Genomic DNA, 24,328 nt, shown 5'->3' on the forward strand with positions numbered 1-24,328 from the left:
AAATCATGTCATGCATGATGATTAGTTTGCAGGTAGTTGTTTTTCTTTTAAACTAGATTTCGAATCCTCAGAGAGGTAAAGACAGACTTGAAATTCCAAATCCTAAAAGCCATAATAAAAAAAGAGAAGAAAATGTAAACCACCATAGATTTAGGAACTTTTAATACAGCTATAAAGATTGTTTCAGAGCCTAGCTTATTATCTTTGACTACTTTGGGGCAATAATACTGCAAAAGTCACCACTTGCAACAACTTTTGAGTGCCTGAATGAGAGGAGGAGAAAGTCATAAGCTACAATAGCCCAGGAAGAAGACAGTCTTTAAAATAGCATCTAGCCCCAGAACTATACAGAAACCCTAGACATTAGAAGGAGGCAGTGTAGACATACAGAGAGAGACTTGATCAAATAAGTATAAAGTAAAAGGAAAGGCTGAAAAAAAATCAGGAAGAGAGGATCACTTCTATTTGGTATGGAAGTCGGGGAAATTAGCTCAAATAGGGCAGAAAGGAACAATGTGAGTAAGCTAAAGTTCATTATAGATCTATGCCAACTGGAAGAAGAGAAATGTCAAATACCAAGATGGTAATACAAAGCTGAGGAATAAGAAAATTATTAAATTCCAAGATGAACAAAACAAAACAAATTTTGTCTAATCTCATCTTAGCTTTTTATTATTATTAATATATATTAATATATTAATATATATATTATTGTAAAAGCACTGATTGGTTCAGTACAAAGCGCATTAGTATTTAGTTAGATGGGTGTTTGGCAAATGTCAGATTCCTTACTGTTTAATGAAGCACTCCCTTTGCATAAAATAAAATATTTAATTCATGTTTACCTTCTCAACCTAGGGTCATTTCAGCCCTTCCATAAATATAATCAACCATGAACATATGGAAAACTAGAATATAATTATGTGAAGAAAAAATATATAGTAAATTCAAGAAAGAATTGCTACCATAAGATAGAACATAAGATAGTTGATGTTCCATATCATGAACTGCCATGTTAACCTAGAATTATACAACCATTTTCAAACCCTGTAGCACAGGCACAGAGCTGAGGGAAGAGAAGGCTTGCACGGCCGAGTGCAGGGACGGATTTTTCTCTTGGGGTTCAGCCCTATGTATTTCTGGCTGATTTTCTATGCCATCAAATTATTGGGTTTTCACTGCTCAGTTTTCAAGGCTGCTGTGTTTCACGTTCTTACAGCTGTCAAATTTTGCCACATTGAAGTGTAAAAGAAGAGATTGCAAGATTGATGATAACATTCGTCTAAATACAATACCAGATAAAAACCAACTTTGTTAACAGATAGGTCAGGCAATACTTTTTCAGACACTTTTGTCTTCCATAAATACTTCTGCATGAGTATTTGCATCATTACATAAACTTTCCTATGTTTATATTAGAATATATAAATAGTGCAAACTTTGGGCATAGCTACAGTGCTGGTTTTACTAATTATTTACACAAACACTGCCGTCTTAAATACTCATAGCAGCATAACTGTGGGAGTTCGGGAGTCAGACCTGAGCCCTATGAACAGTCCAATGATTAGCTCAGCTTCCCAGATGTGTTTTGCCTCTCTTATTGAGGCCCATGCTGCATATTCTTGCTCCTAGTAGCCCCCAAAACAAACTACTCTTATTACTTTCCTTTTTTTTTTTTTTCCCCAAGAAGTTAGGAAAGCATCCCAGTTTCCGTGGCCCAACTTCCAGAGCAGCTGGAAAGTACACTCCATCAGAGTTACTGCTCCTGCTATTTCAAAGTCTTAAATTCTATTCTTAAATTTTATGCTGGCTCATATTCTGTGAATGCCATTTATTTCTGCTGGACTCTTTCTTCATGCAAACCTAGAAGTTAATTTCCAAAGTCCTCCTGATAGGAAAACTTTCTTAAAACTTTTTGCTGCTACAGGAGTCAAGCAGGACAAAGGACCCCTTTCACAGAAATGTGCTTTTGTGCACGATCACAGACTGATTCAGGATTCTCTTGCATTTAGCAGGAGTATTATTCTAGAGAATATAGGGAGTTTCTGTTTTATTTTTACAAATTATACATTACTCATTTTTCCACTTGTATTTTCTGCTATTTTCAGAGTCCACAAGTTCACATTTCCCCAAAGGTACCTACTAAGGAATAGAAGACAGAAGACTCTCTGTGTGCATATGTAGCCAATGTGACTATCAGGCCTAAGAAACATTCGACTAGGTACTTGGTCCAAAATGGGTCTATTCTGTCAAGATCATTAGGGCTATAATAACTATCACATTAATGACATTCCAAGTGCTAAATAAGGAAGGAATCAAAGCCTGGCTGGTTTGGACATTTTGTCCACTGAGGAGCAAGCATCTTTGGCCAGAGGAAATATTTTTTCTCCTTTACAGTTTGTTTGCTGCAATAGAACAACTGCAGTTTAAATGCAGGTGATCACTTTAAAACCCAGCTATAAGAGGATGCTGTATTTTGAGTCATATAAATAATTTAACAAATGAAATCTGAACTGGAGTATTTGGAGTATTAGAAGCAGTAATACTTCAGTAACCATAAGGTTTTCAAACATAACACAGAATTATTTGTGAGCTTCTAATGAGTTTTATTACAGAACTAAAGGAAGAAATGTGCAATGATCCTCTGCAGTGCAGGGCTAGATAGTTGTTGTCAGTTAAATTCACTTGTTAAATGTGGTGGGATAAACAGACCTTTCTATAGTGCGCTCAGAATCACTAATTCCTGCTGTGACTTTACAAGAACTGGTAGCAAGAAAGAAAACAAAACAGCAGAAATAAACAGATCAGAGACTTTAAAATGAAGTTCTTGAATGTCAACAAAAGCTGCTATTAGCAAATACCGAATGTCCTAGAATTATGTCTTTAGCTTGTTCAGCAGGTCAGAGAGATAGAAAGCAAATGGCATATAGATGGAGTGGTAACTGAAAGAAACCAAGCTTATATTCTAGACTCCTCTAGAAATTGCCTCTGCTGGCCAAGACATTCTGCTGCAGGAAGTTTCCTCAGCAATAGTGAAGTGTATGGCCATCCTGATGTCAGCTGTTTTCAGGATAAAACTGTGTGATGTTTTACACAGCTTGCTTTGTAGCCGTATCAAACAGTACTATACATGCAGGACTAATCCCACTATGTTAGTGGTACTGCTTAGAGCACTGTTGTGCATTATGGACTACAAGGAAAAGGAAAGAAAAAAATCAGTTAGGAGACCTTTGCAAGGATGTACTTTGCATTATTAATAAAAAAAAAGTTGGAGAAACAGAACAAGATTTATCTTGTGGATTCATAGATTTTGTCTCGGTAAGGTCTAATGTGTCATTATTACAGGTTAACACAGCACGCTCCATTACTACCATCACCCACAGGTTGCTGCATAAGCTATGTAAGGAAAATGCTAATTTTTTTTCTTTTAAAACGTCCCTGATTTCTCCAAAAGGGGTTTTGGTTTGGGCTTTTTTAAAGGTAGAGGCTAAAACAAGTAATTGACACTGTCTGATATTTTCAGTGATATTCAGGATCAGCCTGACTCACCTTCCACTGCAGTCAGTGGTAAATTATTATTAATTTTGATTGAGAGAGAGTTTGATAACTTCTCGTACCCTCTCTCAGTACAGTCAGTTTATCCTGTCCATTCAGCATCCCTGTGATTTAGGTGTTGCAAATTCCTGGTTCTCTTTTCCTGCACAGCTTCTCAATGAGAGCTTTTTAATCAGAACAAAAGATTAACGAGTTAGAGTTACAGCATGTTCAACTCAGACTTCACAGCCGAAGATGGCTATACGTGGAATCAAAAGCATCATTTACAAAAAAGGCCCACCATGACAAAAAGAACCTGTTAAGGTTGAATTCCGTACAGTATGTAACAACTTAAAAAGGTGGAATTTCACAATGTGAAAGAACAAGACAGATTAATGCTCTGTAAGCTCCAGTCTCTGCTCTCTTTGATTTACTTGACATCAGAAAGCCAATGAGAATACTCTCTATATAAGTACATATTATAGAGAGTATTGGAGGACTACCCCGCAAAAGCTGCCCTCTGAATTTTAGGTGTTAAAAAAACCAAAAAAACTGCAAACAAAAACCCCCCCAAGTTTTGTCTTCATTTCATTCAAGTTAAGTAATCCATATGAGGGAAGGTGTTTTCGCACAAGTCAGCGCGCTGGGTTAAATATAACTCCATTAAAAACACCACATTTTGTATAATGAAAATGAGGCCTCTCTTAAAACCTTGTTTTTCTGGAGAGAAAAAATTTCCATAGCACTTTGCACTCCAAACAATTAGTTATTTTTAAACTTGTAGATAAATTTTATTTCAAGCAGGAGAAACTCAGTGTCAATATTATGCTACTCTCTGATGCATGGTCTGAAGATACTGTGTTTGCAAGAGAGAAGGAAATCACTTTTAACTTTGACCTTGACCAAATGAGAATTTCCTTTCTCTTCCTAAATAAAATCTAATTTTACTGTACAGAAAGATAATACATTGTTTTAGTATTCCAAATAAAGCTCTTCTACTAATTTATATTTAGCTTTTCTAGTCCATTTCATTCCTGTCTTTTTATACGTGTCCTTATATGTATTGTTTATTGTGAACAAGATGTAGAATGATTCAGCAACCTAATCAGAGATCCCGTATAGTGCAGCTTGAAGTAATTATTCAAATACAACAAGTGTAATGGCTGCCACTGAAACTAAACTTCTTGTCATTAAAAAGCTGATGTCTAACAACTTGCCTATTTACATGTCAGTAATTGTCCAAACCCTCTGGCTGATACTGAAATACATCTAGAAGCAAAATTTGTACAGGTACGCTGTGACTCAGAAGTAGCTGCTATAACCAGATTAGGATACTGACACTCTGTATTTTTGCTAAAACACTATTGACTATAATTCAAAAGTGGATTGATCACAATTCCATGCCAAACTCACCTGAAAGCTGGAAAATGCAGAATAGTTTTCAGGGATTCTGAGCAAGTTAATTGAGCACTGAATTTCCACATTTTGATGTATCGGGAAAAAAACTTGTTCTCTGGAGCAGTGATGCTTGGTGTAAGATTATATAATTGACCTTGCAATGTTCAACCAGTGTACAGGATGTAATTACAGATTATGCCAACACAATGAATAAACATCAGCGTAGAACACATTTCTAGCAAGCCACTGATGGTGAAATCCAGAAAAAACTATGCCTGATAAAGGAAAAAATAAAATAATACATTCTGGGTATAAACTAATTGCAGGGGGAGGGGGGGACAAAACCAAAACCATTTTCCCCCAGTATGATTACACAAGACACCCCTCTTCTCTGTACCCCTTCCTTAATTCCTGCATGAGCTGATGGAAAACTTCTAAAGGAATGTTTGCTTCTCCTCACATATAGATGGATGGGGAAACAGTGCGGTAAGGAATTTCTGTATAAATAGAAAGAATCTTTCCTCTGCTAACCGCAGAAATCGTAGCTGGTTATAAAGGGGTAGGAATTTGCTTTAGTATGTGGTTCACAGAGACTAGGCTGGGGAGCAAGTCCACAGTTCACAGAGTTCAACATTCACAGTCATCCAATTAAAGAACAAAAAAGCATATCCAATTTTGTTTATATCATGCTGTTATAATCTGATATATTAAAGGGCCTTTCAATACATACTAAGAGTTCTTGTAAGGAATCATTATGTGCAAATTGACTTAGAACCTGTGCTGGTGCTCAAAAGTAAAAATTGTCAAAATTAAGCTCCTGGCTCCTCTGCCATCCCTACAACCTTCTCTCTTTTTCTGTAAGCCCCTGTGTCTGTGCTAGTGCAGAGCTGCAGTAGTTTGCTTAGACATAACCCCCAGCAAAGGATTCATCAATAACAACACAGAAATAAGTTTCCAAATGCACACTTGCAATAAGATTTTTGGGGTGCGCATGCAAACAAAGTGACAAAACCACCAGCTTTTGCATTTCAAGATGCAAACAAAGCTAATGACAACCAGAATGGAAGGTTCCAGGTGAAAGGGTTTTCTGTTTTACTGAGGTGCTTTACATAGACATTTGCAATTGCCAGGTACTTCTGTGTCAAAATCACTTATGAATCTGTAACTGATTCCACTTAAATGTGAAATATATGTCAGAAATTTCTTAGTGTTTCTGATAGAAAATACCGCTCACATTCTTTCACTGTCTATTTCTCTTGATGCATTTGAGAAGCCAAGTGTGCTAACCTAATAATTATTATTTTAGGTCAAACCACTAATAATTCAGTGGGTGAGATATCTATACAGGTGGATGTCTCTACACATCCTGGAACTGGTGAGCATAAAGTCACTGTAAAAGGTAAGTTTCAAATAGCTAATTTTAAAAAGAAAGCAACAACTAAGCCCAGAACCCCCAAGCACTACATCCTAAGTAAAACATTCCAGTAGGGAAATAACAAATGTTAAGTATTACAGTACTTGTAAAGCTATGAGCACGCTTCAGGTGATTAGGATCGTACTTTTTCCTTGCTCAACATCAGCAGCAGTTAAGATCATGCAGGTAAGTACTGTCTATGCTTCTCTGTGTAGACAGTTAAAATTTATTATACCATGTTCTGGAATTATAAATTTAAATATGCCAAATTACACTTGTGAATTGCTTGCATATAATTTCATTTTCCAAAAGTGGTAGCAAAGATGGGTGGTGAATGACTGCACCAAGACTTAAAAAAATCCATTTTTAACAAAATGCCTTTGTTCTGCACAACCTGAATTCCAGAGGAAACCCAGTATCATTTACATTCATATAAGCTGATTTTTTTTAATTACAGCGAAGGTAGCAGACAAAAGAGCTGTTAATGTAAAGCATTTGTGAAATATATGTTTATATTTACTACTATTGTCACTGAAAGTAGCCAGACCTCTTGGCAGAGAACAGGCAAAGCTCGTCCTACGTTTGCTAAGTATTGGTATCCTGTAGGAAAGCTCTCAGGTTATTTTTCATTGGCTACACAAAGTCATACTGGATAATTAATTGGAGCTTCTGCAATGAAATTTTATTTAACTCCATTTCTTTTTTTTTTTATAGTTGTAGCAATTAATAATCTAAACTGGCAAACAACAGCTATGTTCCGACCATTTGTGGAAGTTTGCATATTAGGTCCTAACCTAAGTGACAAGAAAAGAAAACATGGAACCAAGACAAAGAGCAACACCTGGTCACCAAAATACAATGAAACTTTCCAATTGTAAGTCTCTTTTGTCTATTATTTGCATATTTTATGCAAGAACAGAAAAAAAATGTCCTAAGGCAGCTATACACATCAGAGTCCACAGATATAGACACCATGTCAAAATTGTTTAATAATTTGTATCTTTTTTTTATATGAAGATATGAAGAATAACAACCACTAAGCTGCTTAAAATACACAATTTGTTTCTCTACACAGGAATAACTATTTATATACCTACGAATCTGTTTGCCTAAGTAGTTATCTGGACCGAAGCGTTAATTATTACTGCTAGATATCTGCGCCTTTATGATTGTTGAGATATCTGAATATGTAAAGGGTTGTGCACGTGTTAACGGTATTATTTATCTCTATTATTCAATCCTTAAAGCAATAAGAAACTTTCACCTAACCTGGAGTTTTAAACTTAGTGCTTCTCCCCACACCTCTCACCTGTTTCTCCTCCTCCCCTTTCATAACTATGACCAATTCGTTTCCTCCCCCCCAGCCCTGAGAAGACAGAGTTCACTTTCTCAGAGTCTGACCACAAAGCTCCTTTTGAGGCTTGCTGCCAGTGATTTTCCTTATTTTTTACAGTTGATTTAAATATGTGGTTATCATAGTTGTGGAAGTAGTTGAACATTTTGTGTACTTTGGAGGGAAAGGTAATGTTTATTTCAGATATTGAGGGAACAACGAATTCTCTGTTTCTGTTCAGGTTAGTGGGAACAGAGGCGACATCGTCAGTAGCATCTGAAAGGTTAACTATGTAGAAGGTTTAAAATTAAATTATATTCTGTTGCAACAAAATGGAACTACAAAAATTAAACTACCACTATCGCTTTAATTTTTATAAGAAAGATTTCTAGAGTACATTCATTCCTTAGGGGAATTAAACTGAACTCCTTGTTCTAAATTCGTATTTTTAATCTGTGCAGCATTTTGAGTAACGAAGATAGGCCAGGAGCCTACGAACTTCACCTCTCAGTGAAAGATTACTGCTTTGCCAGGGAAGATCGCATCATAGGAATGACAGTTATTCAGCTGCAAAACATAGCAGAGAAAGGTAGCTGCGCATCTTGGTACCCCTTGTTGAGAAACATCTCCGTAGATGAAACGGGGTTGACAATTCTTAGAATACTTTCCCAGAGGACCAATGATGAAGTTGCTAAAGAATTTGTAAGACTTAAATCAGAAACAAGATCTGCTGAAGAAATGGCCTAAAATACCCCAGTAATGCAAGATTGTCGCCGCCAAGAACATAGATACAATGCTGTTGTCCAAATAGTGCATGCATGTGCAAATCTGTGGGAATGTTTAACTAACTATATTTTCAGTGTTTGCCAGTACTTATGTACTATATTTGCAAGGTATGTCAAGGAGCTGTATATCTTTTATACATATTTTGGTCTTTGGTAAAGTAATTGTTCCAATGAAGTGCCAAAACTAAGATTAAGAGTAAATGTTTCATCATATCTTTTTAAATGTTGATTTCACCTCATCACAATTCCTTTATTTTTTAACACTAACAAATAATTAGCTTTTTTTAATTGATTAATAGGTTGTCTCTGTTAAATTGCTGTGTTGCTTATTCTAAATTAAGTTACCTTCCTTACTATTATTTTTTTAAAAGATATACCTAGTTTTCTTCAAACTATCATTTTATGCAAGCCTCATTTTAGGTATCTTACTGATAACTTTTTCTATCATTACTACAGATGCAGTTACTTATAGAAAGTGTTTGTAATTTTATAATTACCAATATAAAGTAATGATTTTTGCATAAAAACTGAAAAAGGATGGAAATATTTTATGCTAATCTTTTTCCAACCTTTCATAAATATCACTGTGAAGAAATGCTGTTAAAGCAAGTTCTCAAGAAGCTGTGCTTATCAGAGTTTGTTACTGATGTTTGATATCTCGAGATAACTTTGTTCTTCAAAACTGCCAAGGTAATATCATATTTGTATTAAAAGAGTAAGTCAGTATCTGTAGAAAAAGACTGCCATACAGTACAGTATATGTGCTTTTAAAAAATCATTTTTTTAAATGATATGGTACTGTACAAGGGTTAGTAGTTTGGAATACGTAATGCTGGTTTGTGGTTTGTTTCTAGAAATTGTTTATGAAAAGAAAAGATGCTGTTAGCATTTTCACTCAGAGTTATTAACGTTGCTTTACATACTTAGCTGTAACATCAGTTAAGTGCTTTATTTCTTTATTTTTTTTAGGAAAGTTCAACAGTTTGTACTTATGCAACATTACTATGTATTGCACTAAAGCAAACTCTGTGTCTTGTAAATATATTTAGTGAGGAGTTGTAAAATAAAGTATGAAGAAACAGCTTTCTAGTTTTGTCATTTGATATTCTTTATGTACCTATAGGTTTTATGTGCACATGAAGCCCATGCAGTGAGCTTGCAATATAGCTTTATAATACATCAAGTGCAATTGCCAGTGTCTAGCATCGGGCTCTTATAGAAGTGTAAGATTTGATGTCAATGTCCTAAAAGGGGATAATAAATGAAGTAGGCACATACATATAAAATAATGTTCTGTAATAATACACATAATGTTCTGTGACAATACACAGATTTGTCATTGTTTTTGGATACAAGTGTTTCTAATTACACAGGTCAGAGTTTTCAGCTGTTCTTAGGGGAAAAAAAAAAAATAAGAGGAAGGGAGGACATACAGGTAGTATGTCGATGTCAGTCTTTTAAGAATGTAGTACATGACTCCACATAGGTAAACAAGATTCTTTCCAGGATATCATTTTGTGACATATTTAGATGACATTTTAAGGATGTCTTTCAACACCCTCAATCCTCTGGCTTGAATACCAAAAAGCAGATTTGCCATAAGTATATTTAGACATTTAGAGAAGGTCTGTACAGCCTTTAGAGAGTTAACAATACTTCACTAAGATCATAGCGGGGGGCAGAGGGGAGGGAACACCCAAGTTATCTTATTAGCGTATATAATGCTGATGGTTATGCATTGCAGAATACATTACGGCAGAGGGAGATTTTTATGGGTACATTTTTTAACTTATCACTTCAAAAAGCCATTTCTCCATGTGAAAAGTTATGCTGATAATTTCACATTTCAAAAAGTAGTTCATTAACTCAGACATTAAGTGACTCCTTAAACAGTTCTGAGAACGTAAGTTTAATAATACCTACTAAATAGAGGTTGCATGTAATTGCAAATACTTGCAAAACTCTCCCTAGGCTTTAGAGACGCAAAATCACTCTTGAAACTAATCCAAGCCTTTAATGTTTCAGTTGTATTTTGTGTGTTGTGCTATGCTTAAAAGTAAAATCCAGGTGTAGCTACAGTAACTTCAACAAAATTAAAGAGGATCTTATCCGAGTCTGTATAATAGTGCCTCCTGAGAAATTTCCATTTGTATGTGCAAGTCATACTGCTTCCTAACTGTATTTCTGCAAGGTATAGCTCAAAGCCTCTGCAGTGCATGACACTTAAAACACTGAATCTATTAACACTTAACAAGATTTAATGTAAGGAAACATCAGCAGATTCAGTCTCAAATAAAAAAGGGAATAATCAAGAGATGAGATGGTTCCTGCAATATAGAACATTGTGGATAAAACGCAAAGGGATTGTTGTGGATAAAATGCAAATTCCACAATAAATCAATTGTGCTTCTGTGAATTAAAACAAAGGCTGGGGTAGACAGCTTCTGGTTTTTTACCTAGAGCACTTTTATCATATTTTTCTGTAGCTGTTTATTCTACTGTAAAATGGCACACATTTTGGTGCATGATGTGCATTAACTATTTATTCCCAAGGTGCACCTATAAAGGAATAATAACTGAACTCGTCAAGGAAGTCAGTTACTTTTCTTAGTCGTCTCTCAGTTGCACACACTAGAAGTAATCGGGCAATCTGGTAAAACAAACCCTTATAATCTTCAGCTTTAAAGAGTACACCTTAATGTTTCACTGTTTTTAACAGAGAAATATTTAGTTTCTGCATCAAAATTTGTCATATGGAAGATGAGAGGGAAATATGTTAACTCTCGATCACAGGGCTGTTTTAAACATTGTTATGAATCAAAATGCAAGTATATGCAATAGTGTAGCGCAAGCAGGTCGAAGTCAAACATTTCATGTAGTAAACAGAATTGATATGGAAGAGGTTTCAGTGCTATTTTAAAAGCTATTATAGTCTCTTTTAGGGAAGTAAATATTCCATTAAAAAAAAAATTAAATTTATGAAAAAGTTTTCTTAATTCAACTGAGGTAACCTTAGTGAACTGCTTCTGCAGTTTCACTTCTTGGTGACAACTGATGTAACCAAAATTCTAGTTGGAATTCCATTTGTATTGCTTTGTTAAGGTAGTGAATATAAATATATATACTTTGGGAAATAAAGGACAAAAAAAGATGGGGGAGAACAGCAAAATTAATTTGAGAACAAATTTTCCATTCTCCAAGGTACAGTTACTACACGGAAACCATTTGATGTGCGCCTTGAAAAGCCAAATACATTTAGAGAAGCTTGTGATATGACAGCACATCAAATTAACCAGTATACTTGGAACTGACAATTTCATATAACACTTCAATAAGGGTTAAGAGAGAGATTTTTTTTTTTTTTCATTTTGTTTTCTAGGATGGAAATGTAATAAGCAAATATAGGGAACCGAATTGAACTGAAGTTTCCTCAATGGTAATATCTGATTAAAAAAGGAATTGGTAATCTGTGATTTAAATAAATAGAAGATGAAGCTAATACTAGCAGACATTCTGAAATCTAAAAAACGTTACGTAAAATAATTTTTTTTATTATTAATGCCATATTTAAATGACACCTGCATTAAGAACACAGTACCTGAACTGGCCTTTAGGCTTTTCATACAGGACTCTGAACCCAGGAAGCTGCTAAAATACCAATGGAATTATCTATCAGATGGACCTGGATCTGCATGGTTCTTTACACACTTTATCTCTTTTGAGGAGTTAAGTTTGCATCAAAATAATAAATACATAGGCATTGAACCATCACGAAGAGACTCAACAAGTACCAGCAACAAACTATGAAAATATTTTTCAAATTATTTCCTCCCTGTTGGCTGTTATCTATAATCTTTTCTACGCAAGTAAATCTAGACTTCAGTAAGATTTCAATCTCCTCTTATGTCGTATATGTTCCATTACTGAAAATCCTCCTAAGATGTATTTTAAATAATTTTGAATAGTTTTTCTGTAGCCTGGAAGAATCAAGAGATCCTTTATGAAGTGTTTAAGAAATGCATGTGCAAACGCCACCATTTGGCTTCATTATCACTCTAGCTATATTCCCCATACACACGGTTTTAGCATATTCATGACTATTTTCTTTGTGCAGCTTCTTCACAGGCATTTTCATTTAGAAAGAGATCATTTACACAAGCTTACTTAAGACAAGTATTCCACACTTAAAAGGAGAGTTAATTCCAAGCAGCTTTTTATAAGTTATTAATTACATTTGTTTCCCCTATGAATTAAAGAAGCTATTTACACAACTTATTCACATTAGTTGTTACTAGGAATTGTTGGCCACTATAAATCTCATGTTTAAAGGAGAAGGTGAATTGCTTTATTTCAGAAGAGGACACACTGGCGGACAGGAATCTGTTCTCCGGGAAGTCAATGGGACCTTTGTCCGATGGCTGCTCTTCAGTCATTTCTGAGCAATTTAGCTTGAGTGGCTGTAACCTTTCAGGATATGGTTTTCCAGTTCACACATTGAATGGGACTTTGAAATTCATTAAAAGTTAAGATGGACTTAATCAGAAATATGCGTCAGAGAGAAGTTAGCTCCCCCCCGAGTGCTGGATGTGTGGCAGGGGGTTGAAACTAGATGATCTTTAGGGTCCCTTCCAACCTAAACCATTCTATGATTCTATGTTGTCTTGTCAAGACTGTTTGCATCACTAGTACGGCTTTACACAAGAGAGGGGATTAAGGTGCCAAGCTGGACCAATGAAAATAGGGGGTTACATGGAGAACTGCAGAACCAGGTGTACCTTCAGGTTTCTCACCATAAGATAGATGCAATTAGGATGATAGACTAAGACAAGCCTAACAAATAGCTCAATCATAGCTGTGACATATGGCAAATAGTACATATAAACAGTAGCTTCTGTGGCTCTACAGCTAACTTGAAGTTGAGTGGACCTCTAACAAAATTAGCATCATTGCCTTTTAATAATGATAATTACAAAATCTGTACGGGGTCACTGTATAAAGACCTTTCATTATGAAAACAAGATGTAACAAAATTAGAACACGGCTGAGTTTATGGATTTAATCATTACAGTTAATGCTAATCAAGAATATAATTATTATTTTGGTTTTACACTCTCCATAAATTCACAGCTGTCCAAAGGCAGCTGTAAATGGTACATCTAGTTTCCAACACTTACTATTTTATGGTAAGAAAGACACTGCACAGAATTTTCTTGTAGAGACTTTTCATCCTTCATGCTCTTTGCCCTCTGTTATTAAATGCACGCTGATTTCCAAGGTGTAATCAGCTGGGAAGTTATTGCATGAAAGTATTTTGAAGAAAGACTTTTGAAGAAAGTCCGAGTTCTTCTGTTTTATCCAAATTGAAAAAAAAAATATATGTTATATACCAAATGTGTATAACAGCAGAATAAAATCCGGATATTTGAAACTGCAGATTTTGGTAGATGATAATCCCATTTATTTAAACCAAGAAAAGTTGTATTTTCCCCGAGCAAGAGACTTGAACTTTTGGAGTCAATATCAACAAGAGTCTCTGGACCAGATATATGCACTGTATGTACAGGACAGCATCCTATGAAAAATTATCCTGTCAATTAGTGTGGAAAACACGCCAACTAGCATCAGATAGGAACGTATCTTTAATTCCGACAGATTATCAACAGATTACTTGAGAAGCTCACAGAACAGAAATAATGAAACAATAAGTTTCATTGTTTTACTCTAATCTATTTTACTAGTTTTCATTGATGTTCTTATGCTAGTGACTGTAGAAATCAAATTTGTAGGCAAATACTGAAAACAGAAGAATAATTTACCATTACCACATTAGGCTGAATTAAATACCCATTTCTTACAAATCCCTTGAAAACTGAAAAAAAAGAGCTGAACAAATATGTGGAAAATATTAAATTATTATATTAAGTTAAATTCAGCTAGCAGACATAAAATTAACATAAATGGATTTAATGTAATTTGTAAAATACAGCTGGGCAAGATTGGAAAGTATTCAGTTGTTTACACATGCTTATTTTGATAGTATTTTCATATCATTTGTGTTTGCCTTTTGGCATCACATTTACGTGATTGACTTGTACTAACAAAAATACATAAAAATGATTTTTCAGGAAACTATGTTAGAAATGATAATCAAGAGGTGGGAGACAAACATTAGACCGTGACTCATGTGAACGGGGATATTACAAAAAGATGTCACTATAAGTATTTGTTGAAATAAAGAAAAATTGAAGGACAAATCTGGAGAATACCTGCTTCTCTTTTGTGTGCTACTCTGAGTGAACGGATACACACACCACAGAGTATAAATCAATTTGTAAATGATGAATCTACAAAACCTAATTAGAAGACAAACCCAATCGAGAAGAAAATGAACAAAAGGATCTTTTCAAAGATATTCCATAGCTGAAAATCAGCTTACCTAAACAAACTGTTCCTAAACGGCTCATGGCCTATGACCACTTTGCTATGAGAATTCATGTTCAGATTTCAAAGACTGCAGCAATTCAAGCTGAAAGCCTTCCCTTTGAATTTAGCTAAATTAATCGCCGCAGAAGCGGGCATACTGTATTTCAACTAAATAAACACAAGATAATCAGAAAAGTTAATCTAAGGGAGAAAGAGAAGTCCCAGGATCCAATGTGCACTGACTTGGGGTCTCGCATAAGTTAACACCTATTTCGCTAGTTTTTCAGAACAGTATTAGGAGTTCCAGGCAAAGAGGACAAACCCAGAGAGCACTATGGGCCGTAGAACCAGCTTACTGAGCGGTTCACAGCTCCGGTCTGTAAACTGAATGTATACTGTTGTTTGACCATATACATAGTGGACAAAGCATGCTTACATTGGTAAGCACAATTGACTTTACTGGAGTTGTAACAGAGCACACTCAGGCAAAAATCAGAGATCTCTGTCTTCACTTGCCCTGAGTACACTGGAGCTTGCTGACCATTACTGCTCTTGGTTCTCTGCAGTTCCTCTGGTACTGAGGCAGCTCTCATTTCCATTCCTTTGCAGTCTAAGAGGCCTTACACATTTTGTTCAATAATGTTTACCCATTTAGGCAGGAAGTTTTTTGTTGCTGAGTGATGGCAGTTGATTGCAACATGAATTAAGCCTCCAGGCCTGAGGTCATGACACTAAGAAAACAAATGTCAATTACTGACTAGCAGAATCAAAAAATGAAAAGGAATTGCCAAAATATGCACTGAACGCTACAAGACTAATGGAAAACTAGAGTGTAGCGAATATGGTCCCCTCCTCTAGATAACAGTCTCCTGGATTTCTTTGAGTAGAAAAGGCACTGTACATACACAATGCCTGCTAGCTTGATTTTAGGTTACAACACATGGCAGGGCTTTGTCCATAAAAAACACACAGAGTTTATACGCATTACGCAGCAGTCATGCATAAAAAACACTACATACAAATAAACTGGATACACAGAACACCTGCATTGTTATGTTTTAAAATTCTTAGTGACCAACATTTTAACATTTGAAAAATACATTAAAAAAGGAAACAGAAATACAAACTGTGACATTGCCTTGCTTTTACAATCAGAGGGACACAGGTGTTTGAATGAATAGCCGCGAGCATTGTTCTTGGCATAGTAGAAAATACCCCAGAAGACATGGAGGCATTTGCTAACAAAGAGGGAGGAATCTCCTCAGCAGGAGTGGCAGGAAGAGAAGAGTGCATTACGGTGAACAGCAAACTGGCACGAATATTGGGATACTTTACAGAGATAAGGAAGGGAAACATGACCATCTTCATAACATAATCAGCCAGTGAGGAGGGCTGACAGGCAGTCCAGCCTCAGATTGCATTCCTTAACTCAGCAGAACCAGAAGACACCAGGTATGACTTTGATATAACAGACACAGAAAGGTAGATCTGTCCCTGGATTTTTGTCATGTTCTAGTCTAGTCAAAGAGTTACTTCTGTTGATTGTGATTTCAGGGGAGGTACAAGACAGAATTCGATCCCTGAGAGGGTCTCCCCATGTTTTGTACTAAGTGGAGTCTGAATACGAGTTCTGCATTTCACTACCCTCTATTCCAAAAAGATAAACATACTCCCAGCCTGGAGGCCATCACAAACAAGTTCAAGCTAAAGAGTATGGAGAGGTTATTTCCCTGAATAATATATATCGAAGACAGAGCAGCATTAACTAGGTGGAATATTCTTTTTAAGAGCTTGAGAAACAATAGCAATTTGCATCTAATAATGCATCAATGTATCAACGTGCTAATTTGCACCTAGGTGACAATATTAAATCAATACACCCTTAAAATGCTATCCTCTTTTCCTGTGTAATTTGTGAGAAACTCATGTGCCAGACTGAGCTTCCCCAGCACAATGACCACTGTGAAACTAGGTCAAGTCCCTCATTCTCCCCTACTCAGCTTGACATTAAAGACGAAACATTGCAGGAGCCACTGAAGTGAGCTGGAGTCAGTAGCAGTAGTGAACTTAACTCCTATCAAATATGCTCTATAATCTTCAATAGCCCATATAATTGCAGCACATCTTCTCTCTACTGCAGAGAATTTCATTTCTGATCAGGGAGAAATTCCGCAGCAGAAAAAAAAATAGAAATCAGGAATACTGTTTACATTTAACATTTGCTTAATGCATTTTATCAGATGGAAATAATGAAGAGTGTAACTCTAAATATATATCCTTCACCGTCACACAGACAATAAGCAAAGCTTATATAAAAAATTTATTGCATGAATTGAATCTATTTTCTATTTACAAAGAGCTTAAACATCTTGCACGTTTGGCAAATGCTATTATTTAGATTGGCTGGCTAAATAATCTGTGGGAAGGGGTTAAATCTTTGTTGAATGCTCTGAGTCCCCTATTGAGGCCAGTGCCAGCAGAAAGAGTCCTGTCTGCCTGAGTGCAACAGCTAGAATCAGCTTATTGAAACACAGAACTGGCCTAAAATACAGTGCGTCAGATGTCATTTCTGTTAGCAACCGCAATTAACTAAAATACTTAGCGAATAACATCTGTCTTTATGCAGAGAGCAAAACACAGAAAACATAACTTGCCAAACAGAGGAGGAAAGCTTGGAGGAACATCATTATTTACAGTAGCAGTTTGCATCTGTATGACAGTATCAAATAAAATATCACTGAAAAAAAAAGATACCCAGGAAGCAAAACAAGATACATTGCAATAAAGCAGAGAAGGAAGGGCAGAACTGAAAGAAAAGGGCCTTTCTGCGTAACAAAGACTGGGCAATTCTAAATCAGACCTGTCAGCTGGAGAGTCCTTTGAGACTTCTACACTGTAAGTTATTTGGACAACTGACTGACAGAGGATAATTAGCAGACATCTATATACCAAGGTGACTGTGACTAACCATAAGAAAGAAACAAACAAAAAACTCTTCAGACCATACTGCAAAGGAGGTCTAGCAGGAGGAATAAAGCTCTAGATACATTTTGAAATTCCATGATAGGAACAAAATTTATTAGATTTATGTCGAGTACCAAATGTACTTTCAGTATTCCTTTGGTTAACATATGATAGGGAAGCGGTACAAGAGGCTTTTCCCACTCTTTCTGCTCACACCCCATGCTTATAAAAGGTTTGTTTTCAGAGCAGTATTTGAATAGAAATTAAAAACGACTATTGAGTTCAGTGGTAACAAACATGGCATGGCACTTTTACAAAACAAAACATACAAAACCACTAATAAGAGTGGGACTCTGTCCAGTCGGAGCTAAAGGTGTACAGCGTGAGCGAGGAGACCTGTCAAAGACCGCAGGAGCACTGGGTCATTACTTACATAAAGTTTTGAGTTTATGTGACTTTGCAACCTAGGAATCCAAATGATTGTGCCCTCCCTTCTGGGCCTGCTTGAGGCAGGGTTCTTAATTTATGTTATGCTTAAAAACAGCACAGAAAATGCTATAGCTTTTGAGGCCAACAACAATTCACAGCACAGCAGGGCTTTGTAGTGGCACAAAGATTTGAGCAGTTACCAGGGTAGTATGTCAGTCCAGGAGCTTACTGGTGGATTCTTTGTCTCAAACCCCAAATTAACAATTTTTATTTAGCCCAGCCATTTACATTAAAGAATAGCAAGTTGGGAGAGGGAAATTTTTCCCTAGCATTAAAACTTCAACAGCTTATGATAATATCCATGCTACTTCAGTAGCAGCCACGGAGCAATCATGATCAGGTAACCAGTTCCATAAGCACGGTGAAAAACTGCCTGAACCAGAATTTGTACTCCAAAGGAACATATAAATGGATGCATAAACTCACACTCCGAAAGATATTCTCAATACTACAACATTTAAAATAAATCTACGGAAGTTGTTCAAGATTACATCTATAGTAAGGAAATTTGTCCATTTTTTGCCATTACAGTTGAAAGTAATCCTGCACGTAATTCTGCATTATTTAAAGAACCATCAAAAAAGGCGTATCTCAACAGTAGCAATATTAACCTGCCTATAAACACCTATTTTTCAAAACAGTCCAAGTAAGAGCAGATTTACTTTCTGCAAAGTCAGGACTATTAAAACAAAAGTAAAAAAAAAAAAAAAGGGGGGGGGGGGCAAAAAATCTTGATAAAATTAACTATGAATATGGTGTTTGCCACCAGCATCATTTAATTCACAAATGTGATTTACAGGAAGAAAGCATTCTCAATGAGATTTGCAACCTGTACAACATGGCAATGAGCTCTGTGAAACTGTTCTTGAGATAACGGCCTGACCAGATGCCAAAAGATTCAAAAAGAAGAATCAGGATCCATAAAACTTGAAGGGTCAAAGTCACCTTTGCTGCTCGCTTATCAGACCATTTAAAATATTTTTTTAATACCATATTTTGGTGTCAACTTTTTTAAAAATTAATTCTACTTTATTTTGACGAAGAGCGAGCATTATAATAATGAAAATTAAAGCTATTATCATTTTTAAATGAAATATCATTAGAATTTTTTTTTATTTTTTTTTTTACGTTGAATAAGATTACATTGATACCCAACAGACTCGGTACATAGAAGGTAATTCAACTTCACTGAATTAGTTTTCTCCTATGAAAGACAACGGTTTTCAGAATTTATCTTCCCTCTCCCCTGCCCCAAGGCCTGATTCATACCCCACTGAAAACAACCGGAGTTTCTCCTGTTGAATTCAATGTACCTTACATTTCTCCCTAAGAGAGAGACATGCAAGCATGTTTGTATAAAAGCAGATCTGTTTAGAGGACAAGATAATATGCAGTTCCATGCGTATATTAATTGACTTATAGTCCCTGCTACAGATGTGTACATTGCTCTAGCACGCAGCCTCATTTTTTAATTCATATTTCTTGGTGGTATTATAAGAACAGACTTCTGATTAGGCCATCAGTGAGCCAAAGGTCACAAGTCAGGATTTCAAGAACAGTGAGTACCTCTCAGCATTCACCCTGTGCTGCTAACCTATCCACGCTTATTTTCTTCTGAGGGAAGCGATGTCCCATCGTAATTATTCACACACAGAGAAACTGAGGGAACAGGATTAAATGATTTGTTTAAACTATAGCAGGCCAGTGACAGAATCAGAATTGAAATTCAGGCAGCCTTAGCTTCCAAATTTACTCCCTAACCATTGCATCTTGTTTTTTTCCTGAGGCACAATATGGAGTATGTCACTATCAATGCCTACAATTAGGGGTGTTTACTATTTGATATGCTTCGATGATTTTATTAGACCAAGTAGGAAGGCTTCAACCAACTCATCAAGCAAATCTGCCCCCTGCTAATTGTAAGTAGTAAGTAAAAAAAAAAAAAAAAAGGTCCATTAATAATCTGACTCCTTGAAATTTCTAGAGGGAGATATCGATAGGAAAAGTAAATCCATTTTCACTGTAGTCAGGGTATCAATATTCAGATGCAAATACACAATTTAAAAGTCACCACTGAAGAATATTTCATAATGTTTCTTTACCTATATATCCAATATTTCCTTTAAAAAAAAACACTTTTGAAGATCTAAAGAGATGACAATCAGCTACAGCTCTGTTGTACAACTAACACCTTAAGTCAAATTCCTATTATCCCCTTCTGTGCAATATGGGCAAATAGTTAATGTAATACATATAACTACTGGGATCCTGATTACAATGAGAACAAAAGCATGAGACATTTGAGAATACTGCTTATACAGACTACTGAAGCGGAACATGAATATGCAGCTCAACCTGGGGGCTCATAGGTAGCTCTTAACGGGAAAAAAAAAAATCTGACAAAACCACACAATTGAAGGGGCAGATGAATTAGAAAAGTGAAATCTGAACCTCTTTGTCTCAGTTAAAACTTCTACAACTATCACTCATACCCAGTATCATCTTTGCTAAGAGAAAGCTAGTAGGTTTCACTTGAAAACTAAAGCCAGAATGCCATATATCCACAGACAATTATCATTAATAAAATTTTCTTTGTTATCAAATGATAAAGCTGCCTGGGATTTGACCATAATATACAAGGACTGATAATAAGAAATGACAGTAGGAATCAGGCATTAGTGCTGTTTAAACCCATGTAAATTAATTCTCCTTTTTACTGATTTTTCTGTTGACTCAATTCATATATGACCAGTTCATCTGTTTTTTTCACTATTCTTCAGTAAAATGTTAACAGAACTTCTACTTGAGTTTTCACCATCAAAAGCAGACATCCTTTATGTTTTCCAAAATACTAAATTTTTATTCCATATGAAAAATACATCACATCATCTGCAATTATTTTAATTTCTCTCACACAACTCAGAGGAAGATAACTTCTTTTTTTGAAAGAGGTTATTCAATAATTTTATGCCTTTTCCCAGCTAAAAATTCAAGAGCTACTGTTAGGAACTAAAAGATGTTGCATGCACCACAGCCACCAGTAACTCCTGCAGGAAATTAGCAATTTTTCTGCTAAACTACGAATAACAAGATTACTCAAGTACTTAATTATTTCACAGCCTTACTAACTAATTTTAAAATTCCACTATTATAAAAAAGAAAAGAGAAGTAAATCTATACACATGCCACAGTATTTTTTAAGCTTTTGATGTACACTTCACCTAGAAGTTAGAGTCAGATAGTTCTACAATGATTCCCCCAGCTATTTTAAAGGTGCCTAGCTGAAACAGTACTGTGCTAAAACGAAGTCTCATGACATCATAGGAACTGGGAGTTGTTTCCAGAAGCAAAACAGTTCACAGATAAAATACGTAATTATGAAAAAAAAGTCACCTATGAGGTTTAGGTCATTTTCAGATATTACTTCATTTGGCAAAATTCTAGTACTTCTATATTTGCTATCACAAGATATCAAAAAGGCAAATCCAAAGCAAAAGTTCAAATATCCCAAAAGGCTGAGTATTCTTCAAATTTAAGGAACTACTTAAATTCATTAAGCTACAAGGGCAAATTGAGATCCAAATTTAAAATTCAAAGCTGTCAAGGTTTTAATTCAGACTTAGCATGCTGTCTGATCTATGATTATACCAAATTTTAAATTAACAGACAACTATGTAAAATGCTTTCCTCTAGGAAAAAGTAGGGAGGAAAGAGTTAGCTGCTTACATTTGTGCTTTAGTAGAACATGGTTTATAGCATATCTGGTACAAATACACTTTATATATGCCACCTATTATCTGTAAAAATGCAACCTGAAGTAGGTATTTTTGCTGCAAAGGGATTCTCAGAATAGATAAGGCACATTAGAATAAGAAAGGGAAACAGAAGCAGTGACAGGTGCCTAAGGTCATACAATAAATCTGTGCCAGAACAAGGAACAGAGCCAGGCTTCTGAATGCCAATTCAGTCATCTATCTGCAGGTTATGCGCTTCACAATTAGTTATACTGTAGCATTATTCTGACTAACCCAGGAACTCAAGAAATTGAGGTTTTTTGCTTCATTGGCATGTGGCCATACTACTTGTGAACTGTAACTATAATGTTGCTAAAAATTATTCAGAAACATAAAAAGGCAGAGAACTGAGGGTCATTTGGAAATATCACTATGAACATTTCTACGAGTCCACACACGCAATCATATAGATAGATGTTTGAAAAATTTGTGTCTGTTCAAACTGGAAAAATAGGGACTAGGTCTTATTAGCATGAGCTCTTCCCAAACTGACTTCATATTTCTTAATGTGAGAGAACTGAACTGGAAACCGGTCTCCCCTACATCTCTAAAAGCCCCTTACTTCAGTCAAGACAATTTTTATTATTAATCTTGAATTTGTCCGGTAATTAAAAGATAAGAAAGTATTGAACTTTATATGGCAAAGATCTTCTGCTATGATTGTTGGGGACAGAGGCGTGTCTGCTGGATGCTGAGGGTTCAAGGCAATTCTTTTTCATTAAAAATATATCATTTTTAGTTATTAGCCAGGATCTGCTTTTATGTTATGAATTAAACTTCACAGAAAAAGGCTTAGATCAAAAATAAGGTTTCTTCAATCATTGCTGAAGTAATTAATTCCCGTTGGATGGTTGTAGGATAGCAGAATAAATACGTTTGAAAAAGAAGCAAAGGCTAACACCTACATTCTGTCAAGGTTATTCTGTCAGTTGTCAAGAGCTACACAGAACAAAACACAACTTTTTAGAAAGAGGTGTATTGGAACTTTAACTTTCCTTCAACTTAAACCATCAAAGTAAACTTCTACACTTGAAAGACTGGCACAACTACTACTAACGTAGTTTTCTTTTCTCATAAAGTATATTTGAAATATAACTTGGAAGTCTTCACACAAGGTGGATCAAGTCCATTTGAAGAAGGATGTGTGTATAATGTAGTGTCTGTGCACAGTTTTTATAGATTAAAAACTTGGAGAACAAATAAATTTTAAGTAAAGGTTAATCCGAGGACTTGAGAAAGAAAAAAGAACAAGAAATGAAGAAGGTTCAATTTGAAGCTTGCCAGCAAGGTTACTATACAAAAACACATCCGTTAAAGATATCCTATTTTGAAAGATATTTTATTATTTAGTATATGGTTAGCTTTTAAGTCTTGACTACATCTCATTTTTTTTCTAAATAATAATTCAGAATAATTATTTAGGGATCCTGTTTCAAAACTAACTCAAGAATACCCCTTAAGGAACTCTCCATACCCATGAAGAAGAGTTCTTCCTTTGAAAGTTGGTAATCTGAAATAGAAGAGAGCTCAGTTTTGAATGGGTACACATTATACCTCTCCTTCACAAACTTACTAATTTTCAAGAGACAGAAACACATGGAAAAGTGCGAAATTATCTGACAGATCTCATTTGATTGGAATGAAGGTCACAAGTGCTAGGGTCTCTCTCATGAGCATTTGCAGTTGCACATGCAATTTGGCAGGTAACACTGGTGAGCATTCCTAACAGCTGAGCCTACAGTACTGTTACATAGAAAACCAAACTAATTAAGAGTATGTAATTGGAGACATTCCTGAATGCCTATCAGACTTGGAAAATAAAGATCACCATCATATGCACACAGAAAAATACATCCTGAAAATCAATCTTAGATAAAAAGGAATTCATGCAAACATTTTCAGAAACAACATCAACAAGAAGTAACAACAAAATTGTCATAATACATGAAAAAGGCCCAAAAAAACCAAACACTACCCTCACTGCCTTGATGGACATAGAATAATTCTGCTTATTTTTGTAATATTTTTAGTATATATTACATATCCATGTAGAGATAGATATTTGCTAAGTATGCTACATAATTCTAATAATACTAATTCAAAAGAAAAAAAAAACACCACTCCACAAAACCCCATCTCTATTAGTCTATAAAGTTCAAATGAGCATCTTGTGTTGCATTTCATGAGGGTGGAA

At 35.5% G+C, this 24,328-nt stretch overlaps 1 protein-coding gene across 7 annotated transcripts in view; it reads left to right on the forward strand.

The window, feature by feature from the left end:
- Nucleotides 1-9,523, forward strand: part of UNC13C (unc-13 homolog C) — a 228,027-nt gene extending 218,504 nt beyond the window's left edge. For 6 of the 7 annotated variants that reach the window (XM_054215056.1, XM_054215054.1, XM_054215055.1 and 3 more), the window contains 3 exons: nt 6,239-6,331; nt 7,061-7,220; nt 8,141-9,523. In XM_054215056.1, coding sequence (XP_054071031.1) covers nt 6,239-6,331; nt 7,061-7,220; nt 8,141-8,426 — 539 coding nt within the window. In that variant the 3' untranslated portion in view covers nt 8,427-9,523. Of the gene's footprint in view, nt 1-2,108; nt 2,222-6,238; nt 6,332-7,060; nt 7,221-8,140 lie in introns of those variants that run through there. The other variant, XR_008468536.1, reaches the window with a different exon arrangement.
- Nucleotides 9,524-24,328: the final 14,805 nt, after the last annotated feature.

Source organism: Rissa tridactyla, chromosome 9 (genome assembly GCF_028500815.1).
Source record: "Rissa tridactyla isolate bRisTri1 chromosome 9, bRisTri1.patW.cur.20221130, whole genome shotgun sequence".
In the NCBI taxonomy this organism is placed as follows: Eukaryota; Metazoa; Chordata; class Aves; order Charadriiformes; family Laridae; genus Rissa; species Rissa tridactyla.